At 39.0% G+C, this 17153-nt stretch overlaps 1 protein-coding gene across 2 annotated transcripts in view; it reads left to right on the top strand.

Annotated features, from left to right (window-relative positions):
- LOC310924293 (calcium-binding protein 8-like) overlaps positions 1 to 17153 on the top strand; it is a gene marked incomplete at both ends in the record, with an annotated part of 90653 nt that overhangs the window by 33889 nt on the left and 39611 nt on the right. For both annotated transcript variants that reach the window (XM_083885987.1, XM_083885988.1), the window contains one exon: positions 6699 to 6811. In XM_083885987.1, coding sequence (XP_083742113.1) covers positions 6699 to 6811 — 113 coding nt within the window. The remainder of the gene's footprint in view (positions 1 to 6698; positions 6812 to 17153) is intronic.

Raw genomic sequence — 17153 nt, 5'->3', positions numbered from 1 at the left:
GCGCGCGGATATTATGGAATCGGTCTTGCAGATTTCAGCCGTTAACGCGATAACTGGAAAGGCGTTTGAGATTAAATGTTCTTATTTTTTTTATGGGTCACAAAACCCCTTGTAGATAATACAAAAAAATATACACACTAAAAAACAGCGTTAACGAACTTCCGGTCCAGGTCCACTTTCAATGTAAACGCACAGACACACACACAATTGTCCATTGTTTACCATAAAGCACATACCAAACGCACAACCACATTTGTCTACTACTGTATGTGACATCCATAACTACGGTTGCAAAAACCCCCCTAAGAAACATCAGCGTGAGGCAAGAAATATTCAGTGCTAGGACTAGTTTGCCAGAGTGTTGTCTTTTGTGTTTTTGTGTGGTAATGTGTGTATCTGTCACTAATGGATCACAACATTCCCATGATTCCATGCTGCTTCATGAAAGTCCTCAGTCTTGGACCTTCTGTTATAGTGCGCATCAAAAGCATTCAGCTTAATGTGTCACAAATCTTTGGTTGCATTATGGTTCATAAAACAATGCTGAAAATGCTGCTCTTCTATGAAATGATGGTCTTTTTTAAACCTTGTTAGAAAGTATATCGAGTGTATTCATGTAAGTGAAAAGGAAAGATTTTATACATAAAAGGTTTTAAATTGAATCTGTCGCGTATCATTAAGTTCTTATTACGCTGTGCGTTCTTTATTTTTTACCTTGTAGTCGGACGGCACAGTCGGATGTTTTAGAAACTGATTAATTCACTTGATCTCCTTCTGTCCAGTGAAGAGCCAGAGGGTCCGCGAGCACGATACACCAGGGTTAGGTGGAAAGATGGAAAGTAAAGGAAGAATTATGTCAGAAGTCGTCGTTTTATAATGTCAGACCAGCTCCGGGACTGTAAATGAAGAATTAAATATTTTATAATGGGAATAAAGTAAACCATAGATCATTTGTCTGGTCGTTACCTCACAGGAACACGGCAGCATGATGGGATCTGTGTGAATGATCGCGCCGTTTAAAGAAGACATTTGGCTAAAGAAAAAAGACACTGTCACTGACACGAGAGCTGCAACTAATGATTATTTCCATCATTGATTAATCTGTCGATTATGATGTTAGAAAACGTTGATCAGTGTTCGTCAAACCTGGAAATGACGATGTTCTCCAACGTCTCGTTTTTGTCCACAAACCAAAATGATTCAGTTTTAATGGTTTCTTTGTTGTGTGGATCAAAGAAACGATGAAAATATTCACACTTAAGAAGCTAAAACGATCAGAAATCGTGTTTTAATCATGAAAAAAAGCTTCAAATCGATAATAATTGATTTGTTGAATTGTTTTAGCTCTACTGTAACCCTACAATTAACAACAAGGGTTGATCTTTTTCAATGCTTTATGGCACTTTTTCCCACCTTTTACTGAATAAATACTTTAAAAAAATCATGCGAACAGCGGAGTTCTTTTTAAAGTATGAAACATACACGTCCTATAGCATTAGATCTTACAAAAGTGTCAGGAAATTAGGGGTAGGGGAAAAAATCGATTCACATAGGAATCGCGATTGAAATCATCCATATTTAACGGATCATTTCCTACATTTCAAAAAATCATTAAAATTATTCCTTAAGAGGTTTGCAAATGTTTTCAACAGATCCTTGTTCAGGGCGATGCCGACTATTATGATGGTAAATTTCAAGTCATTCCGAGATACTTTTTGTTTTTTTGAATTTCAAAAATTCATTTAAATTATTCCTTAATAGATTTGCAAATATTTTCAACAGATCCTTGTTCAGGGCGATGCCGACTATTATGATGGTAAATTTCAAGTCATTCCGAGATACTTTTTGTTTTTGAGAAGAAAGTCAGCTCACTGTCAAAGTGCATCAGGGCAAATGGATCATTTCCTGAATTTCAAAAATTCATTAAAATTATTCCATAAGAGGTTTGCAAATATTTTCAACGGATCCTTGTTCAGGGCGATGCTGACACATATGATGGTAAATTTCAAGTATTTCTGAGATACTTTTTGTTTTTGAGAAGAAAGTCAGCTCACTGTCAAAGTGCATCAGGGCAAATGGATCATTTCATGATTTTCAAAAAATCATTAAAATTATTCCTTAAGAGATTTGCAAATATTTTCAACAGATCCTTGTTCAGGGCGATGCCGACTATTATGATGGTAAATTTCAAGTCATTCCGAGATACTTTTTGTTTTTGAGAAGAGAGTCAGCTCACTGTCAAAGTGCATCAGGGCAAATGGATCATTTCCTGAATTTCAAAAATTCATTAAAATTATTCCATAAGAGGTTTGCAAATATTTTCAACGGATCCTTGTTCAGGGCGATGCCGACTATTATGATGCTAAATTTCAAGTCATTCCGAGATACTTTTTGTTTTTGAGAAGAAAGTCAGCTCACTGTCAAAGTGCATCAGGGCAAATGGATCATTTCCTGAATTTCAAAAATTCACTAAAATTATTTCTTAAGAGGTTTGCAAATATTTTCAACAGATCCTTGTTCAGGGCGATGCCGACTATTATGATCATAAATTTCAAGTCATTCCGAGATACTTTTTGTTTTTTTGAAGAAAGTCAGCTCACTGTCAAAGTGCATCAGGGCAAATGGATCATTTCCTGAATTTCAAAAATTCATTAAAATTATTCCTTAAGAGGTTTGCAAATATTTTGAACGGATCCTTGTTCAGGGCGACGCTGACACATATGATGGTAAATTTCAAGTATTTCTGAGATACTTTTTGTTTTTGAGAAGAAAGTCAGCTCACTGGCAAAGTGCATCAGGGCAAATGGATCATTTCATGAATTTCAAAAATTCATTAAAATTATTCCTTAAGAGGTTTGCAAATATTTTCAACAGATCCTTGTTCAGGGTGATGCCGACTATTATGATGGTCAATTTCAAGTCATTCCGAGATACTTTTTGTTTTTTTGAAGAAAGTCAGCTCACTGGCAAAGTGCATCAGGGCAAATGGATCATTTCATGAATTTCAAAAATTCATTAAAATTATTCCTTAAGAGGTTTGCAAATATTTTCAACAGATCCTTGTTCAGGGTGATGCCGACTATTATGATGGTCAATTTCAAGTCATTCCGAGATACTTTTTGTTTTTTTGAATTTCAAAAATTCATTTAAATTATTCCTTAAGAGATTTGCAAATATTTTCAACAGATCCTTGTTCAGGACGATGCCGACTATTATGATGGTAAATTTCAAGTCATTCCGAGATACTTTTAGTTTTCGAGAAGAAAGTCAGCTCACTGTCAAAGTGCATCAGGGCAAATAGATCATTTCCTGAATTTCAAAAATTCATTAAAATAATTCCTTAAAAGGTTTGCAAATATTTTCAACGGATCCTTGTTCAGGGCGATGCCGACTATTATGATGCTAAATTTCAAGTCATTCCGAGATACTTTTTGTTTTTGAGAAGCAAGTCAGCTCACTGTCAAAGTGCATCAGGGCAAATGGATCATTTCCTGAATTTCAAAAATTCATAAAAATTATTCCTTAAGAGGTTTGCAAATAGTAAAGTAATTTTTTTGTACAGTAAGTTTTAATTTGTTTTGAATGAATAAATGTTAACTTGTGTATTAAGTTTGCATTTGTGTGATCACATTATCACATTTTCTTATACAAACCGTATTGTTTTGATGCCATAATTTGCCTCAACACACTATGCATTGTGTCAGTTTTTGAATCGAGAATCGATTTTGAATCGAATCGTGAGCCACCTAAAGATTCACATCCCTACAGGAAATGGTGGTCAGAAATGTTTCAGTGCTTTAATAATCTTCAAAACTCGGCCTCTCGTATATAATAAAGTTTGGGAAACACAGTTTAATAGGATGTGTTGTTCCTTCACTCATAGAATAATCAAGTACACGGTCAAGTTCTCTCTGAGTCTGACAAAATCAATGATAAAAACAAAGCGCTGTCTCTGTTCTAAAAGTGTTCAGTCACTCTTTGTAGTCAGTGACGATGCAGCAGAGCAGGTCACATGTTACACAGTCGCTCTGTTTAGGAGTAGTTTGCAGGAATTTGTCTGCACTGAAGCTGGAATCAGCTCTGACGGGAGCAATGAGACCCAACCACGGAGAGAGAATGTGCTTTAAAACACCTTTCACGTTACATTACATCACTTTGTTCCAGTGGAAATATAAAGAATAGAACTCGGAGGAGGAGGAGGAGGAGGAGGAGGAGGAGGAGAACACCTCTCTCTCTCCAGCTCTCTGCTGTCATTGATCCGTCGCTCTGTTCCTGACTCGTCTGGATGTTAGCGCTGCTTCACAGTCTGCTGTCGTCCAGCGTTTGACCTCCTGAATATGCATGAGCTCCAGAGCAGTCGATGGTTTCTGACGCTACAGTTAGCGCGCGTCGCACTAACAAGGGGGGGAATATCTTTACAACAAAGACTATTAGAGCTGCAGCTAATGAATATTTTCATTATCGATTAATCTGTCTGTTATTTTCTCCATTAATCGAGTAATCGTTTGGTCCATAAAATGTCAGGAAAATGCTGAAAAATATTGATCAGTGTTTGTCAAACCGATGTTCTCAAATGTCTTGTTTTTGTCCAGAAACAAAAAATGATCCCGTTTTTTTATTAGCAAAGAAACTAGAAAATATTCACATTTAAGAAGTTGAAAAAAATCACAGAAACTGGTTTTCATTCTTTAGAAAACACCCAAACTGAATTAATTAATTTAGTAATCAATTAATAATTAATTAATCATTTCAGTCCTGTTAGAGATGTCCCAACATCAACATCGCTTTTTAGCTAATCTCATTTAAAATCATCAGAGATCAGCAAAAATCAGATTATCACACTTTTCAGTGTGAATATTTTATTGTTTCTTTGCTTCCATGTAACAAAGGAATCATGAAAACTGAATACTTTTGGTTTGTCCTTTGAGCAAATCGTCATTCCCAGGTTTGAAAAACACACCGATCAACACTTTCTGACATTTTCTGACCAAACGATTACTCGATTAATTGATTAACTAATCGTCAGATGAATTGATTATGAATAGAATTCTTAGTTGCAGCTCTTCAGGCCTTTTTACATCTAATGCCGCTCCTCACATCGTGGGAATTATTCCACCCAGAGAGAAACAACGACACGAGGGTTTTAAATCTTACAACATTACAAATCCATGATCTGTTGATCTGAGTCTGATGCTTTGTCTTTTTGGCAGAAGCTTTAACTGTTATCAGCAGGATGGAGCAGATTAGTCTTGTTAGAATCACCGTGCGCTGCAGGGAAGCTCCGTGTTACGACTGCTTCTTCTTCATATCCACTGTTACAGCATCAGTCGCAGCTCGCGGTTTGTTTCAGTGAATCTTTTCGCGGTCGAAAAGACGAGATTTGACAAAACGCTGGCCTTGAATAATAACTACAGAGTCGTAAAAGGAAGCTCAGACACTGGGCTGCGATAAGTGAGCCTCTATAAAAACACAACAACTCTAGAAATCTTTGTTTTTGCACGCTCATTTAATTCAGAAAAAGTTAATCGCCGTGTCCTTGTTTTCCCCTCACACTCGGCGACACTCGGTGTTTTACACTCATTCGGCTGCAGGGTTGTGTGGTTAGCGATCGCTGTGCTCAGCGGCACGTCAGCCGGAGCTGATCGGGACGAGAACATCGTTAGATATTTACTCAGCCTTGCTGCTCATTCCAAACTAATGAAGGGATCAGAGTCAGAGATGCGGTTTATTTGCTGCAACGGCGAGGAAAAAGGAGAGCTGAGCTACAGTAACACAGGAACATAACGGGAACTAAACACAAGCAGCGTTTATTTAGAATCTTCTTCATATTCAGTCAGAAAACTCATATTGATAACAGGCCTGAATTCCACTGTAACAACTTTCAAGGTAATCCAATAGAACTGAGTCTGAGTCTGGACCCACTGTTACGATTGTTTTTATGTGGCCACACTGAGTTATGTGCATTATTGATTTTAAATAAGACTTTTTTTTATATACAGTATATCTCTGTCTATCTCTAACTCTTGAAAATGCCTGATTTATGTATGGCAGAGAAAAATAGAAATGTGGTTTGCACCGATTTGCTCTTTTTTATGATCCAAATTGTGAGCTGTATTTGATCGTGATAGTTTAGTGTCGTAAATGCCTTCACCACAATATCTGGACATGCTCCTGATTAGAGCTGAAACGATTAATCGATGAATTGATTATAAATCGATTACTAAATTAATCGCCAACTATTTTGATAATCGGTTTGAAGCTTTTTTCATGATTAAAACAAGATTTCTGATTGTTTTAGCTTCTTAAATGTGAATATTTTCTTTGTTTCTTTGCTCCACATAAACAAAGAAATCATCAAAACTGAATCATTTTGGTTTGTGAACAAAACAAGACTTTCGAGAACATCGTCATTTCCAGCTTTGACGAAACACCGATCAACGTTTTTTAACATTTTCTGACATTTTATGGACCAAACGATTCATCGATTAATCGAGAAAATAATCAACAGATTAATCGATTACGAAAATAATCGCTATTTGCAGCTCTACTCCTGATGAGATGTTGGATGGAGGATCTCAATCACAATCAACAACCAATCATAATTAGTGAAAAATCACTCGTTAAAGATCTTTCTTCACCTTCACGGAGATTGAATCCCAGTCTCTCACTGTCAAAAATGGTGTCCTTTGACTTTTCAGGTGATGGACAGGTCGACTTTGAGGAGTTCATGACCATCCTGGGACCCAAACTTCTGTCTTCTGAAACGAGGGAAGGCTTCCTGGGCAGCACAATAGACAGCATCTTCTGGCAGGTAACGCGTCACTCACTCTCTGTCTGCTCTGCTGTCGATGTCACATGTCGCACACTGGATATGAAGAGTCAGATACTGTTTGTCTGAGTTGCTTGGGTGAACCCAGCTGATGCTGCTGTTTTGGTCAACTACAGAATCTCCTGAAAAATAGAACGCAGACAGCTTTTTTCCCCCCTGGTGAACTGTGAGTGGGCTTAATATGATGACTACAGAGAAGCAGTGGCCACTGAAGGACAGCAGGTCTTTTTGGTGCTTCCATTTAAAGCGACCTGTTATTTCCCCCCCGAGCAAAAGTCTTTAGACGCTATAATCACCATCGCTCTGAGAACTTTGCATACTTTGCATGGTCTGGATCATTGGTGTGATTGGTTTTAGGTCTATGCAATCAAATATAGAGACATCTCCATGAACACTAGGGATGTGAATCTTTGGGTGGCTCACGATTCGATTCCGATTCTTAGGCTCACGATTCGTTTCAATATCGATTCTCGATTCAAACGATTCGATTCATGCGATTCAAAAATTGATACAATGCATAGTGTTAAGACAAATTATGGCATCAAAACAATACAGTTTGTATAAGATAGTGATAATGTGATCACACAAAGGCAAACTTAAGACAAAAGTTAACATTTATTCAAAACAAATAAAAACTTACTGTACAAAAAAATATCTTGCATAAATAAAAGCTTAGGCTAGCTGCCCTTTTCTCCCAGAAGTTACAAAAATAAACTGTACACAAATAACACAAACTGGTGTTTTTTCAAAATAGAAACTTTAAATAAAAAATAAAAAATGTCAAAAATCGATTTTTGAAGTTTATGAATCGATTCAGAATCGCGATTCCAATGTAAATCGTTTTTTTCCCCCACCCCTAGTGAATACACTCTTTCAGGACTCATACACTCAAATCTCTCAAATGAGACCAAGGGTGCGTTCACACCAGGATTGTCCAGGGACGAACAAGTTCACACCATCATTTGGTTTTGGTTCACTTTCACGCTGCACTGCACTTTCACTGGAGGCGTATTTTCCCGAAACGAGCGCTAGCATGAGGAAGAAGAAAACCCAGAACCACGGAAATCCATCTCCTTCAGCTAACTTGCTCAACGCAAACAATGGAGCCAGAGGCAATTCTAGAGTTTGTAGGAGCCCTAAGCAAAAATTTGCAGGGGGCCCTTCCAACCAGTGTTCATCACCATTAGTTCAAAATATATTTTTTTTCAAAATGAATGAAATAACATGGAAAAACCTTGTAATTAAAAAGTATGTGAAAATATTAATGTAAAGAACAATAAAATACTGTAAGTAGCTTTTTAAAAACTATATAAACCTAGTAAAAAAAATACATTACACTGTAAAGAACCCACATTATAAAACAATATAAATATATAGAACAATAAAATAGTGTAAATAACTGAAAAAAACAGATAAACTTAGTAAAAAACATATGCATTACTCTGTAAATAATCCTCTTCATTTTCCAACTTGCAGAACAATAACTTCACAGAGGTCAAAGTGAGGTGGGGCCCCTTTAGGGAGGTTTCGGGGGGCCCCCTATCGGCTCGGGGCCCCAAGCAGTTGCCTGCCTTGCCTGTTCACAAGCTGCGCCTCTGAATGGAGCAACACCAGATTTAGATTTTTTTACTTTGGTGTTCAAACCTAATTGGTTTTTCATAAGAAGGTTAGACAGCGAGCTATCCTCACTTCCTCTCTTTGGTTCATAGTATAGCATTTACTCCTGTTAGCTAACCGCACCGGGGTTCACTTGCAAGCGAACCAGGGTGCACGGACCAGAGTTCACTTGTTTGCTCCACACCAGAGGTCAAATGAGCTTTCACATCTGCTTAAAACAAAGCAGACTATCGGAGTAACTCTGCAGACCAAACAGCTCTGGTGTGAAAGCTCCCTGAGGTGCAATCTGGAATTAGCCAGACTATAGAACAACACATTATAGAGATTTGAGTCATTTAATTGACTGACAGTTAATCGATTAATTGTGATATCAATCAGATGAATTAATCATTAGTTCGTCCACACAATGCACAAAAAGAAATGAATTCCAAATGATATGTGTGACGGGGACAATTATTGTAAATCTGAGATGGGGATTAAAATCCGAAGAAAGGAAAAAATCTAAATATGGCTGATGTGATTAATTTAATTACATTTTGAGAAGCATGTACTTCATTTTCTGCACACTGCTCGTGTCGCTGATGAGCTACGATCTGGCACAATCAAATCAAGACTTTATGATGCTGGAAACGAAAAGGATTGTGCTCAAATGTATATAGTGATCATCTCGGGTTTGGACTCAAGCGTTCGCCCACGTCTCCGCGCTAATGCAATCTATAAATCACGCTAAAGGGAAACGCAGTCGGTCTTTATTCAACTCAGTTTGTGTACTCGCGCTGATTCTGTGCCTCAAACTGAAGGCTGAACTGACATCAGCTGATGTCCTTTCAGTGATGATTGATGACGGCTGTGCGTGACCCTGACAGACGAGCATGTGGACATGTCTGCATGAGAGTGACTGAGACAGGGAGCAATGAAATGTGCAGACAATAGAAGGTGTGAGGAAGAGGATGAAGAGGGAGGTGTGTGGGGGGGGGGGGGGTGACTAATCGAGCAGATGTGAGGAAGAGGATGAAGATTTTGGCTCAGATACGAGCGCTTGGCAAACCCCAATCGTCCTGATGTAAATCACTGGCTTGACCTGGGCTTTTTTCTTGGGGAGACTGTGGTTTTCACTACGAGGACAAATGTGTTGCCAGCTCTGTTTAACTGCTGCGGTGACCTTGGCTCGTGGAGACCGTGCAGCTCTGTGTGGTTTGTGCGTCTGGGCTTTGTGGTTTTGTTCCTTTACAAACGCACACAAACGCCACGTTTCCTCTCTCGATTCATTTAAGCCCCAAAAACAGCGAATTGGCAGCGAACGTCTCATCTGATGTGTGGAGCATATTAAACACTGCCCTGCCACAAGTCATGGATTGTGATTCTTTATCTCCGCGTGCCTTGCAGATAATGACTTGTTTAAGGTTGACAGCTTTTGTGCTCAGTTTAGTTTGTTAATGGATTGTGGTTTGTGACGCAGATTAAGTTATTTTGTGCTCAGTCATCCAGCTTTAATGTCCTGGCAGGACACAATAGTTCAAATTAAATCCATACAAACATAAATATCCGTCACGATTCGATAAAACTAGTGATTCTTTTGTTATGTTGCAACCAAAAACTTGTGTTTTGCTTCTTGGTGTGTATCAATCTTCTATATTCTCTATAATCTATAATCTTCTTCTCTAATTTTTGCAATTTTGGAGCAACCTGGAACAGGAATTTCCTTCGGGATTAGTAAAGTTCTATCGCATCTTTTAGATGCAGGATATTTTTCTTATCACGATATCATGAGAAACTTTAAACCAAATCTTGCCATAGCAGATACAGAGAAGAAGTCTAAAGGTTTTTGTAAACACCCACTGGACCCATTAACATGAATATTCACTTATTTGCCTGGTTATAATAAGCCTGTCCCTTAATGTGACTATTCATGAGTATATTAAACTAATACATCACAGATACATTAGTGTAGCTTTTGCTTTGAGTGCTATAAGGATGTATGGAGTCATTGTAGGTGATGTTATAGATGGGAGGAGATGTTGTAAACCTTAATGGTAAATTCAGTTTCTCTGTCTCAGCTACTGCCCATCACCCTATACCTGCCCAACACAGAATACCAGGTCCTTTTGTGTATTGTGTATTGTGTATTGTGTATTGTGTATTGTGTCTAGCCTGAACTGACACCTTCCTACAACATCCGCAGAGAGTCGTCCCCCTGATACCTACAGTAGACAAAGAGGTGTAAAAACACCGCCTGGAAAGGAAGACTCTTTGTCTATTGGAGGAATGCGAAATGGGAGTTGCTCAGGTATAAATGTGGAGGACTCGCTTTGCTCTGGGTCTTTTCTCCAGCTAGGATCGGTCCTGCGAAGATTGACCTTTTCCAGCAGAGAATTTCCGCAACAAAACACAACATCAGAGGTTTTTACTGCATCTAGGAGATGCTGCGATGTCAGAAATCGTCTCTCTCTGAAAGAGATCGCAGCCTCAGAAAGTTCAAAACTGCTGTTATAACAGAGCGCGCCACCAGAGGCGCTGTTGTCACAGTCGATCTCGAAGGACCATGACCGCGACTCTTACAAAAACCCTAACCCTGCCCTTTGACGCCAGAACAGTTTCTGGCCGTCACATTAAAAAGGTTTTTGAGTTTTATGTAGTATCGGATAAATAATGTAAAGCCCTCGAGGGCTGTAATAAAGATTGAAATAGTACTCGATTAGAAAATGGTTCACCAAGTTATCAGCGTGTTCCCCCTTCCTTGAATTTTGCAGGATTTCACAATAAAGTATTCATGTTCCAAGGTCATCAGAGCAGATCAGTATTCACTGCAGCAGCGTGACACAGGACGACTCACAATGACCTCACATGTTCAACCATGAGAGCAGCTCACTTTCTGGATTTGCTGCTGAAGATGTTTTTTTTCTTACACTAACCTCACGCTGTGGAATCACCTCCTGTCACGTCGTCAACCAGAGCTACACCTACAGGATAATGATTCTACCGCTGTCTGTCAAACACTCACCTGCTTTGTATGGAGTTAGATTTGTGTCTTTATTATTCAATCAAAAAAAAGTTTGCTTCAATCAAAAAAAATGTTTTCAATCAGAAAAACATTCACTTCAATCAAAAAAAAACCTTTTTAATCAAAGAAAAAAAGTGTTTGGATGCAAAAATATATTTGAGACTCAAAAAAATGCATTTGAACACTGTTTTTCTTTGATTGAAAAGGTTTTCTTTGATCGAAGTGAAGATTTTTTTGGTTTGAAGCAAGTTTTTGATTGAAGTAATGCTGTTTTGCGTTTGGGCCATATTATGGGTAGGACAGTTGTGTCTTAATTATTCAATCGCAAAAAATTTTGCTTCTAACCAAAAAAACCTTCTCTTCGATCAAAGAAAACATTTTCAATCAAAGAAAAATTAGTTTGAGTCTCAAATATATTTTTGCATCCAAACAATTTTTTTCTTTGATTGAAATGAATTTTTTTTGATTGAAAACATTTTTTTTTGATTGAAAACATTTTTTTTTGATTGAAGCAAACTTTTTTTTGATTGAATAATAAAGACAAATCTAACTCCATAGCTTTGGAGATCAATTTCCCATCTGGATAATTGTAAAGCTAGTGATTGTCTTCTGTATTTCCAAATCATTATGAGAGCAATTATGTAGAAAGTTAAGAGACAATTTTTAATGTAAGATATAATGTCTCCTTCAACTGCCATGTGATTGGTTTAAAGTCTCCTGTGATGTGACGGATCATAAATGTGTGAGACTGTAAACAGAAGAGGTGCAGTAGTGTTGATTTCTTTGGATGGGTTTGGAAATGACCTTGTGTCACAGGGCAGTGACTTCACTCCTGTGTGATGACCTCAAAGAAGAGGAAATGATGAAAACAGGTCACCGACCCTTTACGCTGCACTAATTAATCCCTGAGCTGGATTGTGATTCACGATTGAGACGGTGATTTATGCCATTTATGACCGAGCGGCGCTCACAGCAGCTCTGAGCTCGACTGGAGGAAATGCAGAAATGCACACGAACTCCGATGTCATCGTTTATAACTTGTGTGGAAAACTCGTAAGCTGTTGTTGTCGAAAGCCGCAAAAAGCCACGACTTGTCAAACGCAGTGAGTTCCATCTCTGTCTGGTTCAGATTTATGACTTGGTTTCTTTTGTGGACAACAGATTGAGTTGAGATGGCTTGATGCCGTCAGCCTGTCTTTATTATATTATTGTTTTCAGTGTGTGTTCTGCAGCAGTGTGATTTGTGTTCTCAGACCTTGTTGGAATAAAGATTTGGGACTTCATTTTTTAGATGATCATCTTTTGGATCTGGTTGGTCAAAGGTCAAAGGTCAAAGTCAAAGAAATATGGTGATAAAACCTGAGATACCTCCAATAATGGACACCATGACACCTTTATTGGTCTGCCCCAAAGTCTTATGAAACACCTCTGCAGACGGATGACGGAGGTAGATCTTTCTCATGGCTTCTACTGACAGCTTTTTGTAACTTAGAAATGTGTATTTAGTGTCCATGTTGTTGCTTTTTAGAAGTGTCTGACTGTGATGGTTTAAAAATGGTCAACATGTGTGCTCTTGAAGGTCTGAAGATGGTCAAGGGTGCTTCTTTGAGGAGGTTCTTGGTTATCCAGGTCTCACACAAGTCAGAGAGAAGCCATCGCTGCTAAGCTAACCTGTCACGCTAGCAAAGACCGTATCTACAAATCTACATGTTTAAGCTTAAGTAGCGAGTGAAAGTATGAACCAATTTTACAAAGCGAGTGCTTGTTCAGTTAATCGATGGTAACAGTAGGTCGATAATCGCAGAGAGAGCAGGAGACTCACAGCGTAACAGCAGTGGAAGAACAGGAAGTGACACGATACATTACCGCCTAAGTCGCTGAGGTGTCTTTGTAGATGCAGTACATGCCACTGGCCTCATATCAAGCCCAGTTGCAGATGTCCACGTCTATGCTCCTGAGGATGAAGGATCTAGTTGGATCAGTTTGATTCCAGAGAATCAGTTCCAGTCGTCAAACAGAGCTTTGGTTTTGGCTGTCTTCCATCTTCAGATTTGGTTCTCAGTTCAGACAAAGACTGGATGTGGCTGATGAGTAGTGAACTATTTAAAAAAAGGATAAAAAATTGGCTGAAGTGTCTCTTCTACCAAAGGTGAATCAACCATCTGGCGGCGGAAATTGGGTCAGTCGACTTTCAGAGGTGCAGGTTAGATCTCAGGTGTGTAGGTGAGTTGGCAGGAAGCAGGACTCGCTCGCATCGGACCACAGACCAAAAAGAAAAGAAATATGAGGAAACTAGAGCCAAGTGTGTGGATCAGGAGAAATGACTGATGATGGATCATTTTCCTTTTTTTTTTTTTTGACAGACTGCATGAGTGAGATAATTTTAGAGCCGTTCAGTGTAATCATCGTGTGCTTGTTTTACACTTCACCCACTTTGAATAAGACGTGTTACTGCAGCAATGAATAGGAATATACTGCAAATGGGGAAAAAAAAACTAAGTTGAATAATTTATATCTGACGTCTTTGTTGAATTGAGTTTAGTCTTTCTTAGTTTTCTGGCTCACTACATGAAAAAAGAGGTTGTTCACTCATTTGTTAGAGTTTAAAGAAACGACTGGGCTTAACTACAGAGTGAAGGAGGAGAGTCAAGCGTCGTGAGTTTTAAAAGGATTAACGCACAAAGGGAGAAACAACCAATGAGTCAATTACCAGAGTTACACAAAGTGTCTCTGACTTGTGTTTCAGTGCAGGAAAAACAATAGTGGATATTCAGGAGGAAGGGTAAACAAGACTTTGATATACATAAAAAAAAAGGCATTGTGAGACTTTACTCGAGCAATGTGAGTTATGATCCAGCACAGTTCACACAGCTGGTCCTCAAATTCAGTTGAGTCTTGTGGTCTCAGTCAGTGAATGAAGCTCTAAGACCATGGGGCCAATTCCAATTCCTATCTTAACCCTCAAACTCAACCCTTAATCTTAACTGGCCTCAAAACCAAGTGTTGAGGGTTATTTTATCACTTAGAAATGGGACACCCCTTAAATGCAGATACGTCTTCAGACTGTAGGGGGCAGAATAACGCGAAAGCTGCGTCCAGTCTGTCAACTCCAAATAAGAAGAAGAAGAAGAAGAACACATTTACGTCAGGATTATTTATTCTGATCCGTTTGTCAGTCAAGTTATTAGGTTGTCAGTTAGTTATAAGATGATACTCATACAAATATTCAGCTGACAGTTACCACACACCACGACTTATTGAAAAGTAAACCACACCGGCCGACTATTGACAAAAGATGGTAAAATAAAAATAAATGTTACGCAACAATGACGTCAGTAATCCATAATATGGGCCTAAACTAAGATAATACAATGGTTTTCATCATTTTTATATCTCTATTAACAGAGAAAATACCTAATTTGTTGCGTACTCGTTTCGCTGCTTTGGGCGTCATCTTTGTTATGTGAAAACACGCAATGCATTCTGGGTAGCCCTTGCTCCCAAGGGTGGTCTGGAAAAATCTCAATATTGAGGGCGATACAGCCCTTAAACTTGCCACATAACTTAATTTTTCAGGACAATGAGAATCAGGACAGCACTTGCACTAGAGGGAGATTGAGGGTTAAGCAAGGAATTGGAATTCACCCCATATTTGGTCGAGGGGTGATAGCACCTGCTTTATTAGTTAATTACTAAATCAATTTCCAACTATTATCATCCTCGATCAATCAGATTGAGTGTTTTTTTTATTCTATTATAAAAACCAAGTTCTCTGATTTTTCAGCTTCTTAAATGTGAATTTTTTTTTTGGTTTCTTTGCTCCGTTTGACAATGAAATCATAAAAACAGAATCATTTTGAGACGTGAGATCTTCGTCATTTTGAGGTTTGCCAGATTTTATGGACCGAACGATGAAATGATTAAGTGAGAAAAAATAATTGGTTATGAACACAATCATTAGTCTCAGCCCTACTTTAAATGGGGCAGCTGGTCACTGTAGATCTGTTGTTTTTGCTTTACTCGCGCCATGTGCTTCAGCCTTAACAGTAGCCAAGTGTAAGCCAGTCAGCCTATATCATATCATCCAAACTTAACTCAAACGTAGACCTTTGCTAACCGTTGCTTCAAAATAGGCCAAAACGGCTAAAAGTCACCTCCAAGCACCAAGCTTTAGGCTAACCCACTCTAAAGTGTACAACACGATTCTTGCTTTATGAAAGAAACTGCTGATTGAGACCATGAACTCCATTAGCATTTGGTTGATAATAATAAAAATAGTAATTCATTTTATTTATAAGCGCCTTTCCAACACTCAAGGACACTTTACAAAAACAAACGACAATAAAAAACAGACAACAGGACGACACAGATAAACAGATAATGGAGTGAAATTACAGAGAGTAAATCTATTTTGAACAGGTGGGTTTTTGAGTCTGGATGTTACTGATATCATAGAGATATTATAGTCGTTTTCTCATATAGATTTACACACAAACCAGTGGAGCTGCCCGTGTACGGACTTTCAAGAGAGGATCTTTGGTTTCACTTCATGGATCCAGAGACGACCTCATGGTTTGGTCCCCGCTGAGAGTGAAGATCACTTTTCCTGGATGTTCGTCCATCGATTTCCTCAAGGACACCTTGATGAAATTTCTCTAAATGTAACACAAACATCCCGCTCGGACTGGAAAGATGGTTTTAAGTCACTGTGACCTCACGTTTATCGTAAGACCAGGAAATATAGTTCTTCACTTGTTTGGTTTTAGTTTGAAAACATATCTGAAGAAGCTTTTGATGTGTTTTTTTTGTCGTCTCTTCACAGCTTGGATGATGAAAAATCAGAACAAACTAGTACAAATTGTTCAGTCGATACACTTTGCGTTTGAATGTCAGCGGTGGTGTGAATGTATTATTTTCTCCGCACTCGTTCAAACATCATTTCCATTCTCATCGAGCCTCAAGCCCGAGGCCCCGCTGACGGCATTTGCCTACGACCGTTTGGAAAGCCAAGATTGGCCTGTCTGTATTTATTATCTCTTCTCTCTCAGCTCTCCGTGTCACACGGCGCAGTAGGAATAATTCCGAGCTCTCCAAAAAAACGCCAACTGGAATCCAAATGAAGAAGTGCTGACCGTGCAGCAGTTGTTCTGCTACGGGCAGGTGATACGACGAGGAGCGCTGCAGCACATTTCTGATGGATTCAAGTTCCGCCATGCCAGGATGTAAACACTCTGTGAGGGCATTCGCATGTTCGCCTGTGAAGACAGGGATGGAAGGAAGGGGGAGAGGGAAAAACTCACATTTTGTCCTGCCAGGCATGGCCTTGAATAGTAATGAAGGTGGTGCAGAGAGAGAGAAGGAGGTGACGCGACAGAGCGCTAATCAACACCGACGCTCGCACACATGCACACGTCCTTCACTGCTCCACCGTATCTTATCAGCGTCCCCGTCCGACCGTCTGGAGACTGCGAGTCGTTTCACTCTGAAATCTCCATTGTCTGATTCCAGAGGCTGCGAGAGAGAAGTTAGTGAAGACGATCAAAGCGGAAAAAGGGATTCATTCGTCTCAGTCACGGCGGCGAGACCTCTGCCACTTTTACAGCGGAGAGGAGAATCAGAGTGTTTTCATTAGGATTTCACCACTGTGTGTGTGTGTGTGTGTGTGTGTGTGTGTGTGTGTGGGGTTGCTATAACCTTAGGTTGCTA

This window comes from Microchirus variegatus, assembly GCF_963457635.1.
Source record: "Microchirus variegatus genome assembly, chromosome: 3".
In the NCBI taxonomy this organism is placed as follows: Eukaryota; Metazoa; Chordata; class Actinopteri; order Pleuronectiformes; family Soleidae; genus Microchirus; species Microchirus variegatus.
This window is presented reverse-complemented; position numbering and strand designations above follow the sequence as displayed.